This window comes from Gallus gallus, chromosome 2 (assembly GCF_016699485.2).
Source record: "Gallus gallus isolate bGalGal1 chromosome 2, bGalGal1.mat.broiler.GRCg7b, whole genome shotgun sequence".
In the NCBI taxonomy this organism is placed as follows: Eukaryota; Metazoa; Chordata; class Aves; order Galliformes; family Phasianidae; genus Gallus; species Gallus gallus.
In genome coordinates, this window is record NC_052533.1 from 21807027 (window position 1) to 21830202 (window position 23176).

General features: G+C 38.0%; 1 protein-coding gene across 5 annotated transcripts in view; it reads left to right on the top strand.

Annotated features, from left to right (window-relative positions):
- The window catches only part of CDK14 (cyclin dependent kinase 14), a 312933-nt gene that overhangs the window by 115506 nt on the left and 174251 nt on the right, over window positions 1-23176 (top strand). For all 5 annotated transcript variants that reach the window (XM_040693416.2, XM_015281963.4, XM_040693428.2 and 2 more), the window contains one exon: window positions 12250-12344. In XM_040693416.2, the coding sequence (XP_040549350.1) occupies window positions 12250-12344 (95 nt within the window). The remainder of the gene's footprint in view (window positions 1-12249; window positions 12345-23176) is intronic.

A 23176-nucleotide genomic window follows, 5' to 3' on the forward strand; every position in this document is an offset into this window, starting at 1 on the left:
TATCAACGAAGTTAAAACAGTTACAAGCATTATCCGTGCTTTTTTATCTGTCTCCCTTTCATTTAACCCTTTTCCATCCTTGTTCCCCTTTCTGCTGTGCTCTGGCAGCCTGGGAGAGGAAGCCTGCCTCAGTGAGTTACTTGGCAATGCCTGTATCTGAGTACTGGTAGAAAGGAGAACTAGGAGAAAAGTGATGTTGAAAACTGTCAGTTAGGAATGGTTGGTGGGTGTGGAAGAATTCAACTAAGAGGCCACTCAATGCAGCACTAGGTGCGGAAAGCAGTCACAGGAAGATGGGAAGGGTCAGTGGCCTCAGCCAGGAGCGTATAGGGCTGAGACAGAGACTCTACTTGGGCAGGGCAGTGTTTTCCAGCCTTTTTGTCATTAGCAGCAATAAAGGCTGAGAGGGAGCAGCAGTCAAACAAGGGGCTTGGAAACATGCTAGTCCAAGAACATGGGATTATACTTTAGGGGGAACTATCAGTAGAGTTTTATTGCTGACATAGTCCCATCTATTGCCGACATTTGGTTTCAACCTCGTTGGCTCAAATTTCTTTTGCTTTTGCCAAATATCTGAATGTTTGAGTGTGCTCAGGGAAACTGGATTCTTTGGGAGATTTTAGCTGTTAAAGAGTAGCTTTGAAGTAGAATTTTCCACTGACCAGATGTAAACTTTGACAAATTGGACAGATTTTCGAGAAACAAGAAAAAACATGTCCTTGACCTGAAGTGTAACTTTTGATGGCTGCCTTTCAGTGTATAAGATCTGAGAACTGTTTGAAAATAAGGTCACTAGCATTAAAGAGTGCTTTTGTCCTCGAGTCCTTTCTTGGAAAAGGCTGACCTATTTTGACTGGAACAAACACTGTCAGACACAAACTGTAAAAGATCAGGCCATCTTATTAAAGTTTGGCAAGGTAATAGTGTTGTCTTGCAGAAACTGGTCCTTTAAGAGGCTGTACTATCAATTTTAATACTGTCATTATTGCTATGATTCTATAAAAAGAATCTTATCTGGAAAAGCAAATATTAAATTGACATAATTATCTCATAATTGATGCATGACATAACAGGATGGAAGAAGTGAGTACATTTTCAAGAGGACTGTAAAGTGATGTTTTATTTCTGCAAGTAGTAGACAGACAAGCTGTTAGTTGTTGAGTTGGCCTTTTAAAAAATATATATAATTTCTTACCACCTGTGGTGTTAATGGGTTATGATGACACATCTCTTTAATGTATATTTTCATGTTTCTTGGGTGCATTTTGTTTATGTTGTTGCTCAGAATGACTTCCAGTATGGAATTCTACAATTCTGTTGATGCAGTGTATTTACACAGGTAATTCAGAATCTGTATTTGAAAATTATGGTTGTTTTTCTTTTCTTTTCTTTTCTTTTCCTTTTCCTTTTCCTTTTCCTTTTCCTTTTCCTTTTCCTTTTCCTTTTCCTTTTCCTTTTCCTTTTCCTTTTCCTTTTCCTTTTCCTTTTCCTTTTCCTTTTCCTTTTCCTTTTCCTTTTCCTTTTCCTTTTCCTTTTCCTTTTCCTTTTCCTTTTCCTTTTCCTTTTCCTTTTCCTTTTCCTTTTCCTTTTCCTTTTCCTTTTCCTTTTCCTTTTCCTTTTCCTTTTCCTTTTCCTTTTCCTTTTCTTTTCCTTTTCCTTCCCTTCCCTTCCCTTCCCTTCCCTTCCCTTCCCTTCCCTTCCCTTCCCTTCCCTTCCCTTCCCTTCCCTTCCCTTCCCTTTTTTCCTTTCATTTTGCAAACTTAGGGGCTAGAAATGACTAAGTTACCTCAACTGGGTTCCCTGTTGATGTTAGCATCATTTTATTATCACCCTGTCACTGTCAGCTGTGGCTGTCAGCTTCGTGAAGCCGAGACATTCCTGCAGCAGCCCCTCTTTTCTGTAGTGGCACCACTCTTGCTTTCTGTGAGGGCCAGCTGCTTTATAAAGTAACATACAGTGCTTGTCGTATTTTGCTTAAAGGAATTTTTTGTCCTTTTAAAAATTGAACATTGTCCATAAGGCTTAAATAAGCACACGCTGCTCTAGACACTGACAGCATAGTGCAGATCTTCATGTCATTTAAATGTAAACTTTTAAGGTTTGCAGTCATCCTGATTTATGTTCAGTTATATTCCAGGGTGAATAAAGTGAAAATCGTGTGGGTCTATTGTACGGTTTTCTGTTTCTTCCCAATTGATTACACCTTAATTTCAGTTAACCTTGATGATGGATAATACTAGAATTGTGAGAGTAAATGACAGTTAAGGTGAGAATGAAGGGAATACCCAGAGCAAAGACTGAAGGAGGACAGCTTATCTGCTCTTTGTAAGCTGGTAGGTCCTTTAGATATGGAAAGAATGCTGAAGTTCAGATATGATTGCTAAGCTGATGATTGCCAACATTGGCACCAAAGTTCTTTGCTGTTGGTAGTACAGCATCATTAGTAGTTTTCTATGCAGCCTCTTTCGTCTGGAAAACACTTTCTCTAACCGTCACTGTAATTATCACTGGGTTTTGCTGCTGTAGTATCTGCCAGATTACTTCATCACCGTTTTACTTTTCATTTTGGAAATTAGTTTATTTTACTTTTCATTTTGGAAATTAGTTTACGAGTTACTTGAGGCAATCTTACCATTTCATAGTTTGTGTGCTTAGCTCGTTTTTGGAAGGGAAAGAAAGATTTCATGCAAATGAAATAATATGCATCAAAGAGATGTAGACAGAATTAAGGTTATTTCCTGTCCCTACAAATATCTGTAAATGTTCTGGATACTATTAGTATTCTAATTATGCTTGTCTAGCAATTCATTGTTTTGAGTTGCTTTTTAGCGCTAGTTACTCTGTGATTGGATTTCATTTACTGTTATGAAATCCATGTTAATTTCCTATACTTACTGTCATTCTCCTTTCAGTTGCAGAACAGTGTGCCTTATCTTCACTGTGATTCTATTTACTAAAATATTCATAAAAATAATATTTGCCAGCTTCTTACTGAGCCTGTCTTTCTTTAACCTTTACATCATTCCACAAGAGACAAAGCAATGCCATGTTCACTCCAGCATTATTTTCCAGCTTTGAGTGAAGAGGCATGTTGAGCCTCACCCACCCAGAAAGAAAATTGACATGATCCTTTAAAGGCTTCTGTCTCTATCTCTTTACCAAAAAAGAAAAAAAAAAAAAAAGAAAGAAAAAGCAAGACATATGCCGCTAGCCTTTTTTTTTCCTGCAGCCTGAAGTGTATGCTGACAGAAATAATTCTTTCTGCTCTTCATGCAGTGTTTTTGCTGGAGGAAATGTCCCACAGAGAAATATAGCAAAAGAAGGTTTTAATAAATAGGGTGGTTTTTTTTTTTTTTTTTTTTTAGCATTCCTCACTCGTAAGTAGTGGATAAAACATGCTTGTGGGTGACTGGATTTCATGTTAATGCAATTAAATACTTTCCCAAGACTCCTTCGTATCTTCAGTATACGAAGAAATCACTCACTGAAGTTGAACGCAGTTAAGTGATTTCTTGTTGAACATAATGCACTGGGAAAAATGAGTAACAAAACCAACACCAACTTATGTAGGTGAAGGATTTCAGTAGGTGCTCAGCTATTTAGACCCTCATTTGGAACATGTAATACCAGTATTGCATGTAGCCCATGTTCTGCAGCAGGTCTTTATTACAACTACAAAGTCAATTGTTCAGAAGTTGTCAGAACTAAGATTATCTGTGAAAACTTTATCTGTTTGTACAGCGCAGTTCTTTAATTACACAGTAGCACCATATTTGCTCCTGCTGTGTGTTCTCTACTTGTGTCAGATGCTGAAGGATTACTTTTGTTCAGTGTTCTTGTTGTGTGGCTTTAGCTGTATGCACCTACTGTGCATTATTAAAACAGATGGTTTTGAGATTTTTCTAGACTACTTATCACTGTACTCTGACTAGCTGGCAAATATTTGTTCATCTTCCTATCATCCCATTTGCTCAAGTGTGTTTTTTTTAAATGGTGATTTTGAGATATTTGCTGACTTTCAAAGTACTTGCATGGTGTTGAATAATATGAGTGCCCAGAGGCACTTGGGGTACCGTAGTAATTGCCTGAGAACCTCTTGGTTCTGTTAATCATGAATGAAGATCTCAAGTGCACGTGTCCAGAAAATAAGGATCATAGTAATGATCTCAGCTTGAGTGACTCAAGCCAAGAGGTAAAGATAAAGGTCTGGAGAATTTTCTTCTGACTTGGTCCTGTGGACATTTCAACTTCTCTAGTGAATGAGCAAGATCCTACAAAGAACGTTGTGCCCTCCATTGAAGCTGGAAATGTTGCTGGATCAAATTCTTGATCCTGTATAAAATTTAGATTTAAATAACCACTTCTTCCATCTGTTGGGGGGAGGGGAGGGGGGGAAGCTGAGAACAATTAGTGTTTCAAATGGCCCCACTTGAACAGGAGTTGGACCACATGATCTCCAGAGGTCCTTTCCCACCTCAACCATTCTGGGGTTCTGTACAAGCACACAAAGCAGTCACTGCTGGGTAAGTCAGACTGTGACTTTAAAGGTTGTCAAAGTGCAGGGTAAATGCAAGATAGCTAATGAAGTAACTGTGTGCTGAAAGCTCTAGCTTATCTTGTAGTAGTCACTGTGCAGAAGCCACGATAAATGTATTCTTTCTTCATTTCACTTGGCATGGTTTGCTTTATTTTGATTCAGATTTTTGTTTATGTCATTTTCTGTTTGAAAAATCAAGTGGAAATCCATATTCCATTTTGTGGTGTTGTGTCTGCATTCCTTTTTCATTGTATTTGAAAGCTCTGTATCTCATATGGACGTGTCCTACTTGAACTGAAACACCAGCTGGGAGCCATATTAGCTTGCATCTATCTGTTAACTGGAGTTAGAGTGAAATGAGGAAAAGTGCCAGGCATTCTCACTGATTTCTGCTGAAAGCAGCAGGTTGGTAATCTATAGGAATCCTGTGTTCTGATATGGGCTTAAGTGGAAAATATACCCTAAGTTTCAGTACTCGCTCATCACACACTCTCTGTTCTGTCCCTGTTCTGCGTTGTCTCCACACTCTCTCTCCCTTTCTCTGGTTGTCCTCTGACTTTTATTTCTCTGTATGCTGCCATCCTAGCTTCCACTGTGGCTTGTAACCCTTCAAGCACTCTCCCCTTTTCTGCATTCCTCATTCCTTTTTCTCTTCTGTGACTCAGTTCAAGTCATCTGGGTGATCTGGGTTTCCTGTCTTTGAGTCCTGGATCCCTGACATTCACAGTCCATCTCTGAGCCCAGGTGCCTATCTTCTGTCCTTTAAGAACCGACAGTCGCAGGAGTATTTTCCAAAATTTTACTTCTCCTTCTCCCACAGATGTGCTCTTAACTTTTCTTTTGTTCACATAAGGCCGTTGTGTAGTTGTATGCTGTCACTACATAATAACATACCTAGTGTTAGTCTGACCCAAAGAAGTGATTTCAAAAGCTTGTAACCAGACCAAATTTAAAGGGTTTTCATAGAGAAGGCAAAATGTGTACTTCTGTTTTAAAATCCTAAGTTTTTTCAGGTTTCAAGTTTTGACTCAAATATAGGATTGTTTTTTTCAAGGAGAAGATTACTGGGGGGTTATAGAAGATGTTACTTAAGCCTGTGTTTTGAGAAATGGGGGAACTGATTACACTGAATATTTGCCAAGAATTTGCCAAGAACTTATGATAAAGTACAGATATTTAGGTGAAAACTATGTCTAAAATTCAGCAAAACAGCAAAACTAATAAAAAGCAGGTCATAATAAAACAGTGACAGTTTTACTAGTACATTGTGCTGTTAGTCCCAGTCATGGTATTTGTGTACAAAAAGGTAACAGATGCTCTCACATGCTTGCCTATGTTGTAGAATTGTTTTCCGTAAGCACTCATGTGTTTTTGGTTTACACAATTTCCTCCTATTGAGTACTGAAAGTGAAGTGAAGGCAAGATATGACTGGCTCCATCAAGATATGAGCAGCACGTTACAGTCTTTTTCCATGACAGTCTGGCTTTAATAAGATAATATCTCATTATTTTTAACCTCCATGTGTACTTGTGTCTGAAGAACATCGGGAACGATACACAACCCATAAATTTGTATCTAGGACATAAAGAAAGAGACATTCATTTCACATGGCAGCAGTCTTCTGTATATCTGTGAGTATATTATTTTGTAACGCTTTTCAGAGCTTATTTGATCAGTCTTTCCAGTGCATTGTTACAGTTCAATAGGCAAAGTGGCTTCAGCCTCTTTAGAAACACTAAAGGTGCCTCTGTTGTTATACACGCTCTTTTTCTGTATATCTGGTTTAAATAATATACTGCACTTTCAAGTAGGAGCAGTAAGTAGAAATTTCACAAATAAAAAGTGCTTGGATAGAAGTTCAGCCCACTCATGTGTCAGACTGAATTTCAGCCTGAGGAGGTAGATGCGGCTCATGTGTTCCAAGCAGTCCTTCAGCAAAGCAGCCTACAGTTGAGGGGTTGGCAAATTCCTTATTGCAAGGATTTGAGGCACTTCCTTAATGCCAAACTGTCATTTTTCTTGTGACTTAATGAAAACTACAATAAAGGACATTTGTTAAATCTAGCAGAGACCGTCATGAGGTTGGAGTTGGCCGTAAAGTAGGTAATTCACCTAAGCCTACATAATCACCAGTTGGAATTTTGCTTTTTCTGCTCTTCCTGTAGCTCATGGATCTTTGAAATTTGTTAAGAAATTTCTTCCTAGAAATCTTTCAAAGCTGACCTGCAATCTGTATATCTTCACTGCATTGTGCTCTCTAAGATCAGAGCAGAAGCTAGCTAATTCTGTGCATTTACTGGTGTGCAGCTCTGAAGTCAATTACCTGAGATTACAAATAATGATTGCTTTGCAGAATGTATCCTGCAGTGAGAACATGGGGAGTCTGTGGCCATTGTGGTCTTTACCAGGGATGTACAGTTCCACTGAATTGAAGTGTGTCATAGAGGGGTTGTAGGAAAATGAATCTGTGTGCTCTTCGTACATTATTTCAAATGGGTTAACTCGAAAATAGCAAAGTGTAGACTGGGGGACTGCGCTTCTGAGGAGGAAACTTCTGCACATTTATTAATGCAAGAACCAACACAGAGTGGTGAATTCCTATTCCTGTGCTATAGTTCTGGGTACGTTTTATTTCACGCAAAGTGTCCCCCTGTGTAGGACGTGGACGAGAAGCATAAGGGGCATTGTCCTTGGAGGCCAAATGAAAAAAAAAATAGAAAATAAAACCTATAAAAGATGTGTAGATGAAAACATAAGTTGCTGGGAAAGGGAGCAGAACTTCTGTGGTCTGTGCAGTCAGTAAGGCACTTCTGGGTATATTTGTTCTGAAGACATGATAAGGAAAAAAGCTGTGAAATATTTCTCACTAAAAACATCTTTCCAGGAGAGCTCAGAATTAAGAGACTGAACCCAACTGTTTATGAGAAGAAGTTGGCACTTTGTCAGAGAGTGTCTTTGTGTCTGCAGAATGTGACAAGCCACAGAATTTTGCAGATATGTTGTTTGGCTCTGAAATAGAGCAAATCACTTGCTTTCCCAAATTTCTGATACTGACTACAACCTGCATGATTTACTGCCTCAGAAATTAAACAGGGTAGCCAAGATGTTATGTTAACGATATGAAATAGGTACAAACTGCCACAACGTGCTGTCTTGAAGATTAAAACTCTCCTAATGGCAAATATTAGGAGAGTAATAGTGACGTTAGTGAAAAAAGAGAATACGTGTGAGGAGCAGCATGCAAGCTGCTGAGATGGTGAGCACTGGTACATGGCAGCCCCAGAGGGTACCACAATTACTATACGCTGAGCAAAGAGGCATTATCATAGTCACACTTTCTGGAGGGATGGTGGGAGTAGGCTGGGGCCTTTGCATACAGAATGTAATCTGTGAGAGGATCAGCAGCAGTTGTACATTATGGTAAATTTGAGCAGCATGAGAGCTGAGATGTTTCGTTGCTGCTGAGAAGAGTTGCAACGCTGCAATACCAGGTAATTTAGAAATCATGAGAGATTCTTTTATCTAGGGCCACTGTGGAGACTTATGATTTTTCACAAAGTGAGAACAAGATGATAACCAGGGATTGCAAGAATGAGCACATTGTGATAGGATGATCCAAGGTCCCCAGTTAACATTCAGGCTCACTGGGCTTCCCATGTCTGAAAGTACCATCTTTGATAGAGCTGCTAGTGAGGCGTTCTTCCTGTGTGAAGCCTGGGAGTTGATAGCTGTAGTTACTTTTGTTGATTGTGATGAGCAACTTTGAAATGTGACATTATGAGCATGGAATAGCCTTTTTCAGAGGACTGTTTGGATCCTGTGTGCTCTCCAAACCTTCCAGGTGTAAGTCAGTCACTGCTGATCTGGCTATGTTACTGGAGTGCCAGGCTAGTGCTGATGCTGTAAACCCTACAGGGAGCAAGGCACTGATTTACTGATGCTGCTCAGGTTTTGGGTAGGAGTTGGCTGCTGTCCAGCTGTATTAGCTTGCTCATGGAGGGAGCATACTTTAGAACCCAGCTCCTTTGGGAACAGCAAAAAGCTCCTTGACCACCACAAGCAATAAGGCAGAGTGCCAGGAGTTCATAATAGATGAGAACATCTCCTTGTTGGAGGAGAAATCTGTAATGGTTATTCAGGCAAATACAATGTGTTTCCTTTAGGTATGCAAATATGGTTATTAGCCCTTGATGAATAAGCGCTGAGCGCTGTTACTTTTTAGTGGCTCAAGTCATGAACTTCTGTACGAGTCACACAGATGATCATATTGGACGTCATTAATTATTGAAGTATGACACTAATTCCTCTGCCCTGTTTTTTATTGCTAGAATTTGCTGTAAGAGAACGTGCAAACACGTGACAGAAAAAGCACCTGTCCACTCAAATGCATATGATATTTTGACCACAGTGTTTTAAAAAAGCATTTTAGCATCATGTGCTACTGTGCTTCCTCAAAACTCTTTGGGGAAATGAATTAAAAATGCTGCCATCTGTTTATCTTACATAGAATACAGAGGGTGAAAAAAGAAAGTCAGCAGCATTGAAGTAGCATTATATAATTTTGTTTTTAAGAGTATGTGCAAGGATAAGTGAGTACTGCTATATTTTGACCACTTTTGATTTGTTGTAATTTTCTTCGCTAATTTTTTGTACTTTTATCTTAAAAGAAAGCATCTTTGTGTGAGATTTGTGGGTGATAACCACTGGACTGAGTTGGCATCCCAAGGGAGAATGTTTTGTTCTAGAATTAACATCAGGCACAGCAGCACTTGGTGTTTCATGGAACTCCAGCAGCAGCTGCTTTGGTAGCTTCAAAGTTGAAGTCAAATTTGCCTCAGAGTGATGCTGATGAATTCCCCGGACTCTGCTTTTCATTCTCTTGAATGTGACTTTCTGGGTTTTGTCTTTGAATAAGTGGAGTTCATCCAAAGTTCCATCCCCTTCAAGCAAAAAGTTGCCCAACTGAGTAGATGTGTCCGTCATTTGTTCTCAAAGGGACTGTTTCTGAAAAAAAGCACCCAAGCGCCATCAGTTCATATTTCATTTTGTTTTTAAAGTGCTCTGTGGAAAAGGAAACAACTTTCCTATTTCAGACAGGTCTATTTTCCTTTTTCTGTTTATTTTTTTTTCTTTTCTTTTTTTTTCTTTTTCTGTTTTTTCTTCATTATGGCAAGGTAACATTTCCACAAAGACTGGTGATCCTATCAGTAATAGAATCACAGTACTGATAGGCGAGCCCAAGGGTTAATTCTGCTAGTATCCACAGCTGCACTAGGTTTGTTGCGGTGTAAATTGATAGTGCAATTGCTTTTTGCTTCCACAGTGTAAAATTAGCTTAATTAAGAAGATTTTACTTTCTGTGCCTTATTATTTACTGTATTTCACTTGGACCAGGGGAGAAGTCAGCAATCTCAACCTGCAAGTGATACTTTGTAGTTCTTGTAATATATAGCACATATTGAATAGTGAGACTGTAAAAGGAGAGAATTGGATATTAGAAAAGATAAATAAGAGGGGGAGGGGACTGAAGAGGAAAGAATATTTGCAAAGACCTCAGGGTAAGCCGCTTTCAACGTACTGTTAAAGCTTTAATGACCCGTATACAGATTTTAGTAACATAGTAATGGCCAACCAGAGGATTTAGAGGCCTCAGGTGATGGGCTGATCAGCAAAAGCTGACAGAGGTCATAAATACTATTATGGTTTGACAGAGGCTCTGCCAGGACATAGATTTTTTATGTTCCCAATCTCTCTGCATGTGTGGCTATTTGTCAATAGAACTGGGAAAAGCTCAAGTACTGCGAGTGATAGAAATATTTCTGATAGAAATATTCTTTTGGAATAATTGTTCTAATTGTCTGCTGTTTGTCTCCTTATCTCTTTCAATAGCATTTTTTCACTGTTGTCCTTTGAAAATTTACTCCAAGAAAATCTCCTGTGAAAAATTGTACATGGCTTTTCCTTTCAGAAGAAAAAAACTTATACTCTATTTGTGCAATGCTAATGGGGACTAGAGATGCATTGATCAAGTGCTTAATAAATGTAATTGTAATAGCAAATTTACAGCTCAGTAGCATCATATTTAGGGCACAGGGAAGGTTCCTCTATTCTGACTCTCTGTGGCATAAGCTGTTTTGCACAAGCTGAATCAGCTCACTGGAGGCACTGCTTCTCACCTCCTCAGTCAAGCTGGAGTGCTGCCACATTCCTGGTCATAGGGCTTACTTGTACATTCAGAAACCTGGCAGCAGAATATCTGTGGACTTGCTTTGAAGCTGCTGTATGCTTTTTTCCCCTTTACTAAGATTTGGAGTTTTGCTGCTGATCATGCTTGTAGGACAGCATTGCTGTGTTGCTATTGTGTTTCTTCCTTGAATGACATCAGCTTGTTGGATTTCTTAAAGACCACTATGAGTTGTGATTTGTACTTACCCTGATACAGAGCCAGATAACCCCCGGAGTTACCTCAGTCTGGTGGAGATCCTTCTATAGGATAGCAAAGGGTAATTGTGTTGTGGGAGCTTCTTAACTTCCATTTTACACAGCAGTGGAAAGGGATGCATGCTGTCTTAGAGGTTGACAGTGTCATTTGGTGGTTTGTTATTTTCTTTGACAGGAGAAGAATGAGAGAAGAAAGTTCCCTGTTATTCACTACTGAACTATGCCACTCATTTGCATGACTTTGTATCTATTATTTACTTTGTTGTAGTGACTGATAGTCTTGTTCAGATGAATGCGTGAGGTGACAAAACAGCATGACTTTGGTAACAACACATGGCTTGTCAGCACATATTGCTGAAATATGCCATACTTGTGGAATATTTAATATGTATTATGGTATAAACATAAAATATGCATTCTGAAGGAAAATAAATTTAGTGAGGGAGATCACCTAGAAGTTCACCAAATCTTTATTTGTCACTAGTCTGAAAACATGAACTGGTTCCATTAAAGAAAAAATATAGTGTCAACACCATTTTTCTATTCTCATGAGCTAATTGAAAAGATGCCATCAAATCTATATTCTTAGTGTAAGATAAAGGACAATTACTGCTTGAAATGCCATTCATATGATAGATTTAGAATTTGGTTGGAAATTCGCTCTGTTGTGTTGGAACATTTAAGTAAAAGTAAAGATTTTTTTCCTTACGTTTAGATGGAAATTCCTACAGTCCAGTTTTTGCCTCTTGCCCCTTATCCTGTCGCCAGGCACCACCAAAAAGAGCTTAGCTCTGTGCACTTGGCTCCTGCCAAGATATTTATAAGCATTGATAAGATCAGCCTTCAATCTCTTCTTCTCCAGGCTGAACAGTTCCAGTTTGCTCAGCCTTTCCTCATAAGGGAGAGGCCCCTCATCATCTTTGTGGCCCTCCACTGGACTCTCTCTAGACATTCCCAGACTACTCTCTCTAGAAGTTCCCTAATTCTCTCTAGAAGTTACTCTCTAGAAGTTAATGATTGATTCACTTATAGGAGACTGCTAAGCCTCCTTTAGCTATCACACTGCTGCATCACACTGGATAGGAACACATGGTCTTCAACTGCACTGAATAGAGATTCATAGACTTAAAGGATGCTGAAGTACAACTCTTGGTTATCAGGTTATGTAGTTCAAGATGTCAAATAATCATCCAAGTCACTAAAAAAATAGACCAGTCAACGTGAAATATTTTGATCCTTTTTAAGACAACATGTATGTTTTCCTTTTCAGCTTCTCTTCTGAAAGGACTGAAACATGCAAACATTGTGCTGCTTCATGACATCATTCACACCAAGGAGACTTTAACACTCGTTTTTGAATATGTGGTGAGTAGAGTTATTAATGTTCTTGATACGTTTCAGAATGCATTGACTACTATGGAAAAACTATTTGCTGTCAGTGATCTATGAACTGGGCCAAAATAACTCTGTACTTTCTTTAGGAGAGTGGAGATTAAAGGAGATGATGCTTTATAATGGACTGTGCTAAAGCAGAGGGCTGGGTGGGCTAGACCACAGTCAGAACTGGAGATTTGGCTTATAGGGCCCTGTAAGGACTTTCCAAACTGGTTCATTATTTTGCTTCCTAGTTATGCTTGTAACTAGGAATGTCAGAGCTTGACTAATGTAATGCAGATAATTTTAAAGTAGATGAGGATAGCATAGGTAAGAAGAAAAACAAAATTAAAATTCGTAATAGGTAGTTCCTTCATCAGAAGTGTGACAAATTTAAGTGGCTTTTGTTATGACTGGCTTCTGTGTAGTGTCTCGTTATAAACAATGTCAGTTAAAAAAACAAAATCTGACACACAATTCAGAATTTCAGATTATTGTTATTTTTGCCACGGCTCATGGTTTAGCTACTAATTAAAACCTCAGTTTTCACAGTATACAGTGTAACAATCTAATTGTGTTCAAAGTATTACTTTCCAAAGTCTTGGGCTTGAACTCCTAATTAATCGTTTCACTTTCCCTGAGACAAACATATGGTATTTATGTAGAAGTACTTCAGCATTTGGCTTTGGAATTATGCAATGTTCTATCACAATTAACCTCCCAGTTTTCACAGAAGGGTCCAAGAACATGTAATTTAAAAGAAACAAATGAGTTTAGAGAAGGTTGAATTTTCAGCATAATATCTGTTATTGTGTTGCAGTCAGTAAGGCTTTGCATTTATAACATACAGTGATTACTCATTTAGTTTTAGAAATGGGAAATTGCCTACTTACTGTTACTATGTCCCTACTTAAGGCAGATGAGATTGTTTTTGTGTTTCTTGAGAGCATGCCTTAATCATTACGTGATAGTCCACGACTTCTTGTCTGAAGAAGCCTTTTACCCTGTCTATTTGCACAGAAATGCTACATTTTAATAATGAGGGTATTCAGCAACAGGATCCTACTGAGCAGTTGCATGCTTTACATATTTTTCCCTTGTGTATGAGAATATTGATGCAAATCTAATACTTTTTCTTAAAACATGCAATTCCTCTGTCCCTAACTTATAAGCAGTATTAGCATAGGAAAAGCTTTGGTATCAAATTTCATTTAACAGTCATTGTAGCATTACTTGCAGACATGAAAGCAAGTTCATGCAGTTCTTTTTATCTTTGGCTGTATTTAGCTGTTTTAGTCATAAGTGGTTGAGAAATTAGATGTGTAGAATATATTTATCCCTAAAATAGATGTTTTTGCATATGACACTAATATCAAATTTCTGGATTTTTCATGCAATAGTAGTGTTTATAAACTCTAGCTCTCAACCACATGTTATATCAGATTGCCACCCTTATTAAGCATGGGCACAGACTGAACCTCATGCAGTAGTTGTTTCTTTTGAATTCACTTAGATATTTACTTTTAAACAGAGTGCTTTTGTGATCAAAACTACTGGTGCTACACCTTTTTATTCCCCTTGTAGTTGGTAGAAATCAAAGCTGTGAGAGGATCTTGTTTGATAACAGTTCCACGCAACTGATTCAAGTAGTATTTTATTACTATGCTATTTTGGCTGATGGACAGAGTCTGGAAAGGTGGTGCTGAGGAAGAAGGGGAAGGATGTTTTGTTCTCTGTGACCAGCCTGTGGAATATATATTAATGATGTTGTATCTTACTCCTACTCTTTGAGATCACAGAACTGCTTTAAAAAGACTGTTTTCATTATTCTGTTATATGAAGTTATGGGCGGTTTGGATAGATAATGCTCTCTGATAATGCTTAATGCTTGAGGATATCCTAAACTGTGTGCATGATACAGTTCTAATTGCATGATCACTAAGACCTTTTTTCTTTTTTTTTCATTCAGTTCACAATATGAATGTGCAGAGACAAGAATTAAGGTTGCCCATTTAAATCTACCAATTTTGGCTGGTTAATTATGCAATCTAGCTATATAATTGATGTCATTGAGCTCTGTGTCTGCACTGCTTTTTAAGACACCTGTACAGGGCTTAACTCAATATTAAGTGTGATTTCTACCAAAATCAATAGAAATACTTATGCAATTAAAGCTACTAAAGAGTGGTGGACATTTTCAAAGGGCTGAGGCTGAACAAACCTTGGGGGGCTTGAGTTTGATTTACTTTGTAAAGGAGCATCATGGAATTCACACTATTGCCATTAATTACTATTGGCCACTTCAAATGTAATAAAAATCTTTTGAATTAGATTTCATAATTAAGTTTGGGATGAATGGTTACTAATCCAACAAATGGAAACTTTAGGTTGCTAGTTTGGTAATGATTCCACTGGGGAATTAATACTGATGAAATGTCTGAGGTTATCGAAGGTGTTCAGTTTTAGCCTGAAAGAGTAGAATGAAATTTAATTTCACGTAGCACTTTTCAGAGCAAAATGCATTACAATAATAAGTTAAAAGCTGCAAGCAGAATATCCTCCAAAAGGAAACATGGCAGTCATTAAATTCCCTGAGTACCTCAACCTAGAATTTTTCTTTTATGTGGAAGTTAGACAAGTAAACAGGACAGAACTTTCTAACCTTGGTAGTAACAGGAAGCAAGACAAATCAATCTTTAAAAATATATGTGACAGTTGTACAGCAGGGGAATTTCACGGTCCATACAAAAAACATTTTGGTATTGTAAAGAAAGCTAGATATTTCTGTGGAAGAAGAGAAAGGAGGCTTGTTTCTTTCAAGCAAAAGAACTTAATTGAAAATAATTTAGTATATGCAGTAGGATATAATTTTTTTCTATGCTTTGGTAACTCTTACATCAGCTTTGTGTAATTACTGTTGGTCATTCAAGCACACTGAAAAGGAAGCTGGAAGGAACTGTTGCTTATGATGTGTGGAGTTGTAAGGATGAGCTATTCAAAACTTGAAGGATTGGTATTGTCTTTCATGTATGAATGGAAGAGAAAATTTTTTTTTGTTGTTATTGTGTGCGGGTTTTTTTTGTGTGTTTGTTTTTGTGGAGGTAATTGTACTGATGTGTGCTAAATAGAATCTGAAAAGAAAAGTGAAATTTTGATACGTTTTGCATATGATGTTTAAAATTGTAATGGCTTCCAAATGAAAAAGGTGAGTTCAGCTTCACAATTTGATGAAGACTGTTCACATAAGTTTAGTTCCCCTTCTCCCCAGGTTATAGGGCAAGTGGCACTGATGTGGCCAGTGTTGCCAAAGGAAAATAAGAATTTTACAGGCAGAATCTCACATTTTTACAGACATCTTTGAAGATGAGTTCACATCTCTTTCTTCTAAAACTGTCAGTGGCTGATACCATTTGATTCTTGACTTTTTTATTTAAAAACAATTGTATTTAGAAGCACCCAATTCTTGAAAGGCAATTCACACCAATGCATATTGCAACTGGCTTGTTAGAATGATAATGAGGTCCTTAATGTTATGTGTAATTATGTAAGTATATTATTAGCCATAAATGAATTGGTAACTTATCCTATTCCTGGCTTATAATGGTGAGCTTGTATAGCAGTACTTTACATTATACTTTCAATATTTATGAACTAGATTTTAAATGAGAACAAATACATTTATAATTGGAAGTATGAGTAATGAGTAATATTATTTCTGCCTCAACAGTAAAAAAGAGCTCCGAGTAATCTAATAGTGTAATTTAGAACCAAACATTTTCAATTACCTTGCCTATTTTAATCTTTCTGTATGCTTTTCCTTCTTATAGATTACTTTATATTAAAGAAGAAAACTTATTTCTCATTGCTTGATTACCACATCTAAAATAACTTGTTATGTGAGTTGGCTTAATGAAGTAAACCAACTATATTTTTTTATTTCCTGTAAGAAAAGATGCAAGTTTTTCATTTTAGTGCTGATTGAAAAATCAGCTGTGCACTATTTATTGCAATTAAGCATCACAGAGTTGAAGTTCTGAGATATGAGATTTTGTTTTTGACATGGAATGTCTTAGAAAAGTGTTATGCAAGAAAATTGTCAACACTCGCTACCTAAAAGGATAAAAAAACCAAAAATTTGCATTGAAAATTTTGAGTTTCTTTTCTGTTGATAAAGTGGATCAGAGCACATTATTGCTCTTCTGTTTAATTTATTAGTGAAAACATACTGAATCTACAGGTAGGATGGAATTGGTTGTATGTAAAAACAGTCTTGCCTTCATAGAAGAGAGAGCATGGAAAGCCTGTAGAGTCTCAGAGCTGCTTTTATTTCAGCTTAGCTACCTTATTTTGATGTGAGTGAAATATTGGGCCATTTTCTTCCCTTTTGAAGTCAAGGTGTGTGTCAAACCAAGGGGTTCTTGCAGTGAGCTATCTTTGTCCGGCTCAGGGAAGGAGCAGAATTTTTGAGGGCTCCCAGGCATGACAACAATGAATTTGATAGTTTCCACTTTCCTTGACCATTCCCCTGTTTTTTAAACCCCAGCCTCATTACCCAGATTTGCCCCAAGTTGGACTATTTAAATTGTAGTCAATAAGACAACAGAATAAGGGAGCAGAGAGAAAGGAAATCCTGTTAAGAACAAGCTGAAGGGGAATACTGCTCTTGGGAAAGCTTTGTTTTTCAATTTTTAATGAGCAAATTGGAGATGGGAATTGCTAATGTCCAAGTGTAGGTTGGAAATGCTAAGTCAGCCTCAGGAGACAGGGATTCAGAAGGGATTTCAGAAGGAAATTGCTTGCTGCTTTGGTGTCTGGTAGAGACTGCCAGATTCTGGAATCAGCAGGGAAGAAGGAATGAAAAAATCTATTTTTAAAGCTCAGCTACTCCTGCTAGGTGAAGGAGGCCTGGTGTGAGGCCGACACAGGCCTAGCGTGAGGAGAAATGTTACTCAGTTTGACTTTGAAGGTCTCAGAAAGTATACACAGACTTCATCTGAAGATTAATCAAGACTGTCAGTCTAACAAACTGGGAGGCTTTGACTATCTGAGTATCTATTCTCTGTACCATTTACCAATGTTTTTTTATAACCTTATCAAATGTTCAGTTTTGCAATGTGCTTTCCAATGTTCTGTTATTAGCATATATTATTTATTCTTTTAATTAAGTAGTAAGAAATGTATTCAATATAAATTGTTAAAAAACCTGAAACAACAATAAAAATCAGAGCATAAGAAATACCAAAGTTGAGCAGGTGAATGAAATGGTAGAAACAAGGAAGATATTCTATGTGGAAAACAAGGAAGATATTCTATGTAACGCTCTACTCAGTACAGGTAAGGCCACCAGCCTTGTATACACAAGCAAAGCATAAATCAACTGGTGAATGCCCCATCCCTGGAGACCTTCAAGATGAGGCTGGATCAGGCCTTAGGCAATCTGATCTAGTTGTGAGTGTCCCTGTTTATTGCCGGGGAGTTGGTCTAGGTGACCTTTAAAGGTCCCTTCCAACTCTAAGGATTCGATGATTCTATAAATCAACTGGAAAGCTGAGGGGGAAAGAGCAACCATTCAGAATGAACGGCTTGTGAGGAAAAGTATGGCTGTTTAGGGGGAGGGAAAAAAAAAAAAAAAAAAAGGATGAGATAGTTGAAAACCATTGAATAAATCATAACGACAGTGACCTATTTCCATGTCAATGGTAGAGAGAATAAAAAAAAAAAAAAAAGACACGATTGTAGTAAGGAAGAGTGAGATTAAACTATAAAACACTTTAATGATAAGGATAATAAAGCACTGAAAGAAGATACTTTGGAGTGACGGTTAGTCTACTATTGGCATTTTTAGTTTCAGGGGTTTTTTAATTCATAATTTCTATGTAGGTTGCTCTGAAAGTAATGCCTCCTATTTGTTTCTGTGGAAACTACAACATTTACAAAGAGCACAACAACACTATTTGATAGAGCAAATTCTCAGCTAGAAAACACTGCTTTTCAACACAGTCAATGCCATTAGCTATGTATTTTTTTTCTGGCAATGAACAAGAGCTGCACTGGGAGAGGCGACCAACTGTCACTGTTGTCACTACTGGAATGCACCACTCACCACTTCACTGTGGTCACATCCACTGTTTGGTCTCCAGTAATGTTCATGATCAGCATCATCAGTGTTGATGAACATCAATAGGTGCAATTTTTTCCATGTTGAGGAATTCAATGACGCCTTTGCTTCATGTGTACTTCCATGGCAGATACCATTTACTGCCCCTCTGATGCCATCTGTCCCACTGCAACAAAATGTAATGTAATATTGGTGGGAAGGTTCAGACTCTACTACCATATCACCAACATCCACCTCTGACATCATGGGACAACATCATAAAATTGGAGGCATTACTTGAAGAGCAGCTCTCGTATAATACAGATTTCTGATCAACTCTACCAAAAGTAATATTCCTCATCTTTTAATTTCAGTAATAAACTGGCTTTGTTCTGTTCCCTCTGAGGTGAAACCTGGCAGTGTCTTTACTTAGAGACTGTCCAATCTAGATAACTATTTTATCTTGCTCTTTAATAATAATGTGTTGTAACTGCTGTTTAATTTCTCTAACAATGAAATACTCTGATTTACTTGGTACAGATTAGGAGGAGAAGACAAAAACAGTTGGAGAGTGATGACTGTAAATCTTAAAAATAGATTTTCCCTCCTCAGTTAGCATTAGGCATCTTTGTACTATTTTAGTACTATTGGTAGAAAATAAAGATCTAAGACATTGTTAGAAACAGAAAATTGGGGTGAGCATTTTTGGCAAAGTAATTATATTTAAAAAAAACCCTGGAATCAGAATAAAGATATTAATAATTGCAATTATCTTTATAAAATGACCATAGATTTATGATATTAAAAAAATAAAAATTAAGGAACTGTGAATAGGTGCAGTCAAGAATCTATCTTGAATAATAATTTTTATTAATTCTGGGATTATATACAGACAGTTGTGATTAGGAGGCATGGCTGAAAATAAGCCACTCAGCCAATGTGGAAAGAGGTCTGCCAGAGGATGCTGAAGCTTTTAGCGAAAGTGTTTGCGCTGCTCTTTCCTGCTGTGAAGATAGCAATTTGTTTGTAGCACAGCACACTGCCATAGCAGACTTATCTTGTGCTGGTGTGTCCAGCCTACTATTGTGATCACACTCGTGTTTGTTGTACCTGGTGCTCTGCTGTGGCTGTCTGTGCCTCATCAGCCTCTCTGTTGTGTGTGGTCTGCTTACATGGTCCTTGTCCCCATCAGCTTGGGGCTGTCTGCCATGCTCCAAGGAGAAACTTTCTTTATCTTCAAATGTGATGATGATGGCTATTGTTGTATTTGTGGATTTAGTTGATATAGGGAGTATAAGTCAGTGCTGTGTGAAACCTAATGATTAAGCAAATTAAAGAAAGAGGGAACACACTTAACTGTGTATGCACAGGTATTGTAGGTTGCTCAGTTTGTAAAACTTGTCCTAGTGTGTTGACTTTGATGAACATAATGCCATTACAGTTTAAACAAGGTGACGATCTGCTGCAGCATTTTGGTCATAGTAAACAGAAATTCTTACTGATTTTTGAGATATGATTTTTTTTTTCCTTAAAATAATCATGTTAAGGGTTTACTCTCTTCAACCTGCTTCACATGGAAAGCAAGGTTGATACAGTTATTAAGGTGGACAGAGAATAAGGAAGAGGCATCTGAAGAAAAATGAATTTTGCTGAAGCCCTTGTAGTTTGCTCACTGACTCTTTGCAAGCAGTGTGTCCTACCCATCTGAGTCTCAGACCAGGTTGTTCTCTGTGCAATGAGCAGAGACTTGGTATCAATAAATATATATTGTCTAATACCACCCACACAATTGTGCATTCCCCTTTTTCTCTGGAATTTTCAGGTAGGTTTGTTTATGTATCATGTACTCCCACACCTCCCTACTTCCTTTTCTATATAGTAATATTCGTATGTTTTCATATATTTGCCTTTATTGGACACGTGAGAGAGATCCAAGTCACTGGAAACATCTGTTAGCAAAATTGTTTTCATTGAAGATGTCTTGTTTTTGTTGTTCTCTTTTTTATATTTTTTCTTGAATCCCTAATATAAGTCCTTCTCCTGCTACTTAAGCCAGCTGCTGCTATTGTCTTCTGCTGTTTTTCTGGAAGATACTCAGAGATGGCTTTTAGGGCACTCTATGTGAGCATGGCTAACGCTGTGTGTTCTCATATGGGGAAAAGCCTGAATTGTAGAGAGCCATAGAAATACATGGAAATGAAGGTCTGTGACATTTTTGAAAACACCAGAAGTATTGAACTGTTGTGCAGTAATCTGCAGAACGCTTTGGCTGGAGGATACATTCAATTTAAATAGAATTAACTTCTCTTTGTTCTGTTGTCACATCAAATATTACCACTGCCTGTGCTTTTATTGGTAAATTGCATTATCAGTTTGAGAATTTGTCGGTGACAAAAGGGACAGTATTTTAGTCAGTAAAACTGCTAGGGCATGAATAATGTGTTCTCTCCTTTTAACAGAAAAGAATGGCTTGCAACAGTCTTGCTGCCCAAGTGAAACAATACAATCTGTCTGCTGCATGATGTCATTGCCAGAAGCCAAATAGTGCAGTTTTTGTTTTAATGGAAGGGTTCTTTCACATTGCTGGTTTTACATGATGGGAATGTGGTTGGAAATGCTTCCTGTTCCGTTCACAAGCCCCGGGCTCTGCATGCATTTCAGCTTCAAAAATGACAGCTGAAACCAATTAGGCAGAATTATGGGACAGCTAAGTCACATGTAGATTTATCATCACTGAGGATGAGGAGGGAAAGAGAATGTATTGCATGGAAAATAGAAATGGCTAATTTGATTAGAAGAGGATGACGGTCAAATTATTATGGAAAAAGGCTGGAGAGGTAGGGCCCATTTCATGTCATTGGCAGTGCCTTTAAAAGTAGACATCCTGCCATTTGTCTGAATACATTTTGTGTTGGTTAGCAGAGCCTCTGATTTCTGAGCAAGAGAGCTGAGCAAAACATTTGATGTTCAAGTGAAGCACAGAGAATATGTAGGTTGTGGTTTACTCATTTATTCATAATTAGAATTCTTTCTTCAAGGGGAGTCTGTATCATCAACATTTGTCTTCTTTTTTCTTTTTCTTTTTTTTTTCTGTTTGCAGACTCTCTTTATTCCAGAAGTAGAATGCAATGTATGTAAACCTTGGTTCAGCTGTATAAATATCAGCCTGGGTTCTTTTCCCCTCAGCGGACAGTTATACACAGCATGCTCACAAACATACACATGCATGTGTCTGCTAACATAAAACAGAGCCTTACTGAACGGAAATGACCTGCACAGTTATGCAGTGCCATGAATCTACAGCAAAACCCTAATACATTTCTTCACGTGAACCCCCCCAAAAATTTACTGGGAGAAAAATACTTGAAATTTGTTAAGGTTGGAGTAGGTCAGAAGTAGACATTGTCTGATGTACTTCTACATAGAGTTCAGAAACAGAAGAATAGAAATAGCATGTTGTAGTGGTAGTTTTCTATTCTGTCTCCTCTAGTCCCTAACTAGAATTCACGCTACCCATCCAGGGAGGATCCTGAGACTTGCAGAGTTTTCTGGTGGAGGTCCAGTTACTTGCTATTTTCACTGAGGTAAGGGTTTGTGTTTTGCATAACTGAGAGAAGGTAGCACAAAGACTTGATAGAGCTCAAGGGCATACAGCTACATAGAATCACAGAGTCATAGAATCATAGAATAGCCTAGGTTGAAAAGGACCACAATGATCATCGAGTTTCAACCCCCCTGCTATGTGCAGGGTCGCCAACCACCAGACCAGGCTGCCCAGAGCCACATCCAGCCTGGCCTTGGATGCCTCCAGGGCATCCACAGCCTCCTTGGGCAACCTGTTCCAGTGTGTCACCACTCTCTGTGTGGAAAACTTCTTCCTAATATCCAACCCCAATTCAAGTTGCATCTCTGGAGCAATGATCTTCTGGTCTGATTTAGCAAAATACATCTGCTTGAATAAATCTGATGCTAAAAACATTGATTGGCTAATTTGCCTCAGAAAAATTCTCATTTGTACCTAACGACTCTTTCTTTGAAGTTTCACTGTCTCCTCTCAGAAACTTCGCTTTAGTCTGTCACAACTCTTAATGATGTAGATTGCATCCACAGAGCCAGTGAAATTGCTTCTGTGGGAGGCACTGGTGGGAGGAAGTCGAATTGCTTACTTAAAGCATAACAGCTTTTGCACAAAATGCTGTGTTAAGTCGCAGAATCAAGTTCTTAAAATTAATGGGAACCAATAGAAGGATTGCCTGTGTGATCTCTTTCTGGCATCCTTGGAAGGGCCTGTTGTGCAGGTCTGCAGAGGAATGTGCAATGGAGGTATGGCCTGGTGTTTTTTAAACTGTTCTCCCTCTTTTTTTTTTTTTTTCGATGCCACAACAGAAATCCTCATCATAACCACAGTTTTTTGCTGTCGTTGCAAGTTTGCATTACAGTTCAGAAATGATGGACTTCTGCTATTCCACATGAGGTTTCTGTCTCCCTTGCAAAGTGTCACACACTCACACCTGTAACAAAAGTCAGTCAAAAGGGAGAAGGCCAAATACTCTGAAAATTGAAAACTGAAGTGCTTTTATTGACTTCCCTAAATCAGTGTTCCTGCAGACTCTTTTCTCTGTGCTTCAATTCCCAACCTGATAAAAAGGAATAATGTCACATCTCCTCTGAATTGCTCTCAAAATCATTTATGTTTGTGAAGCATGTGAATAGCATAGCAATAAAC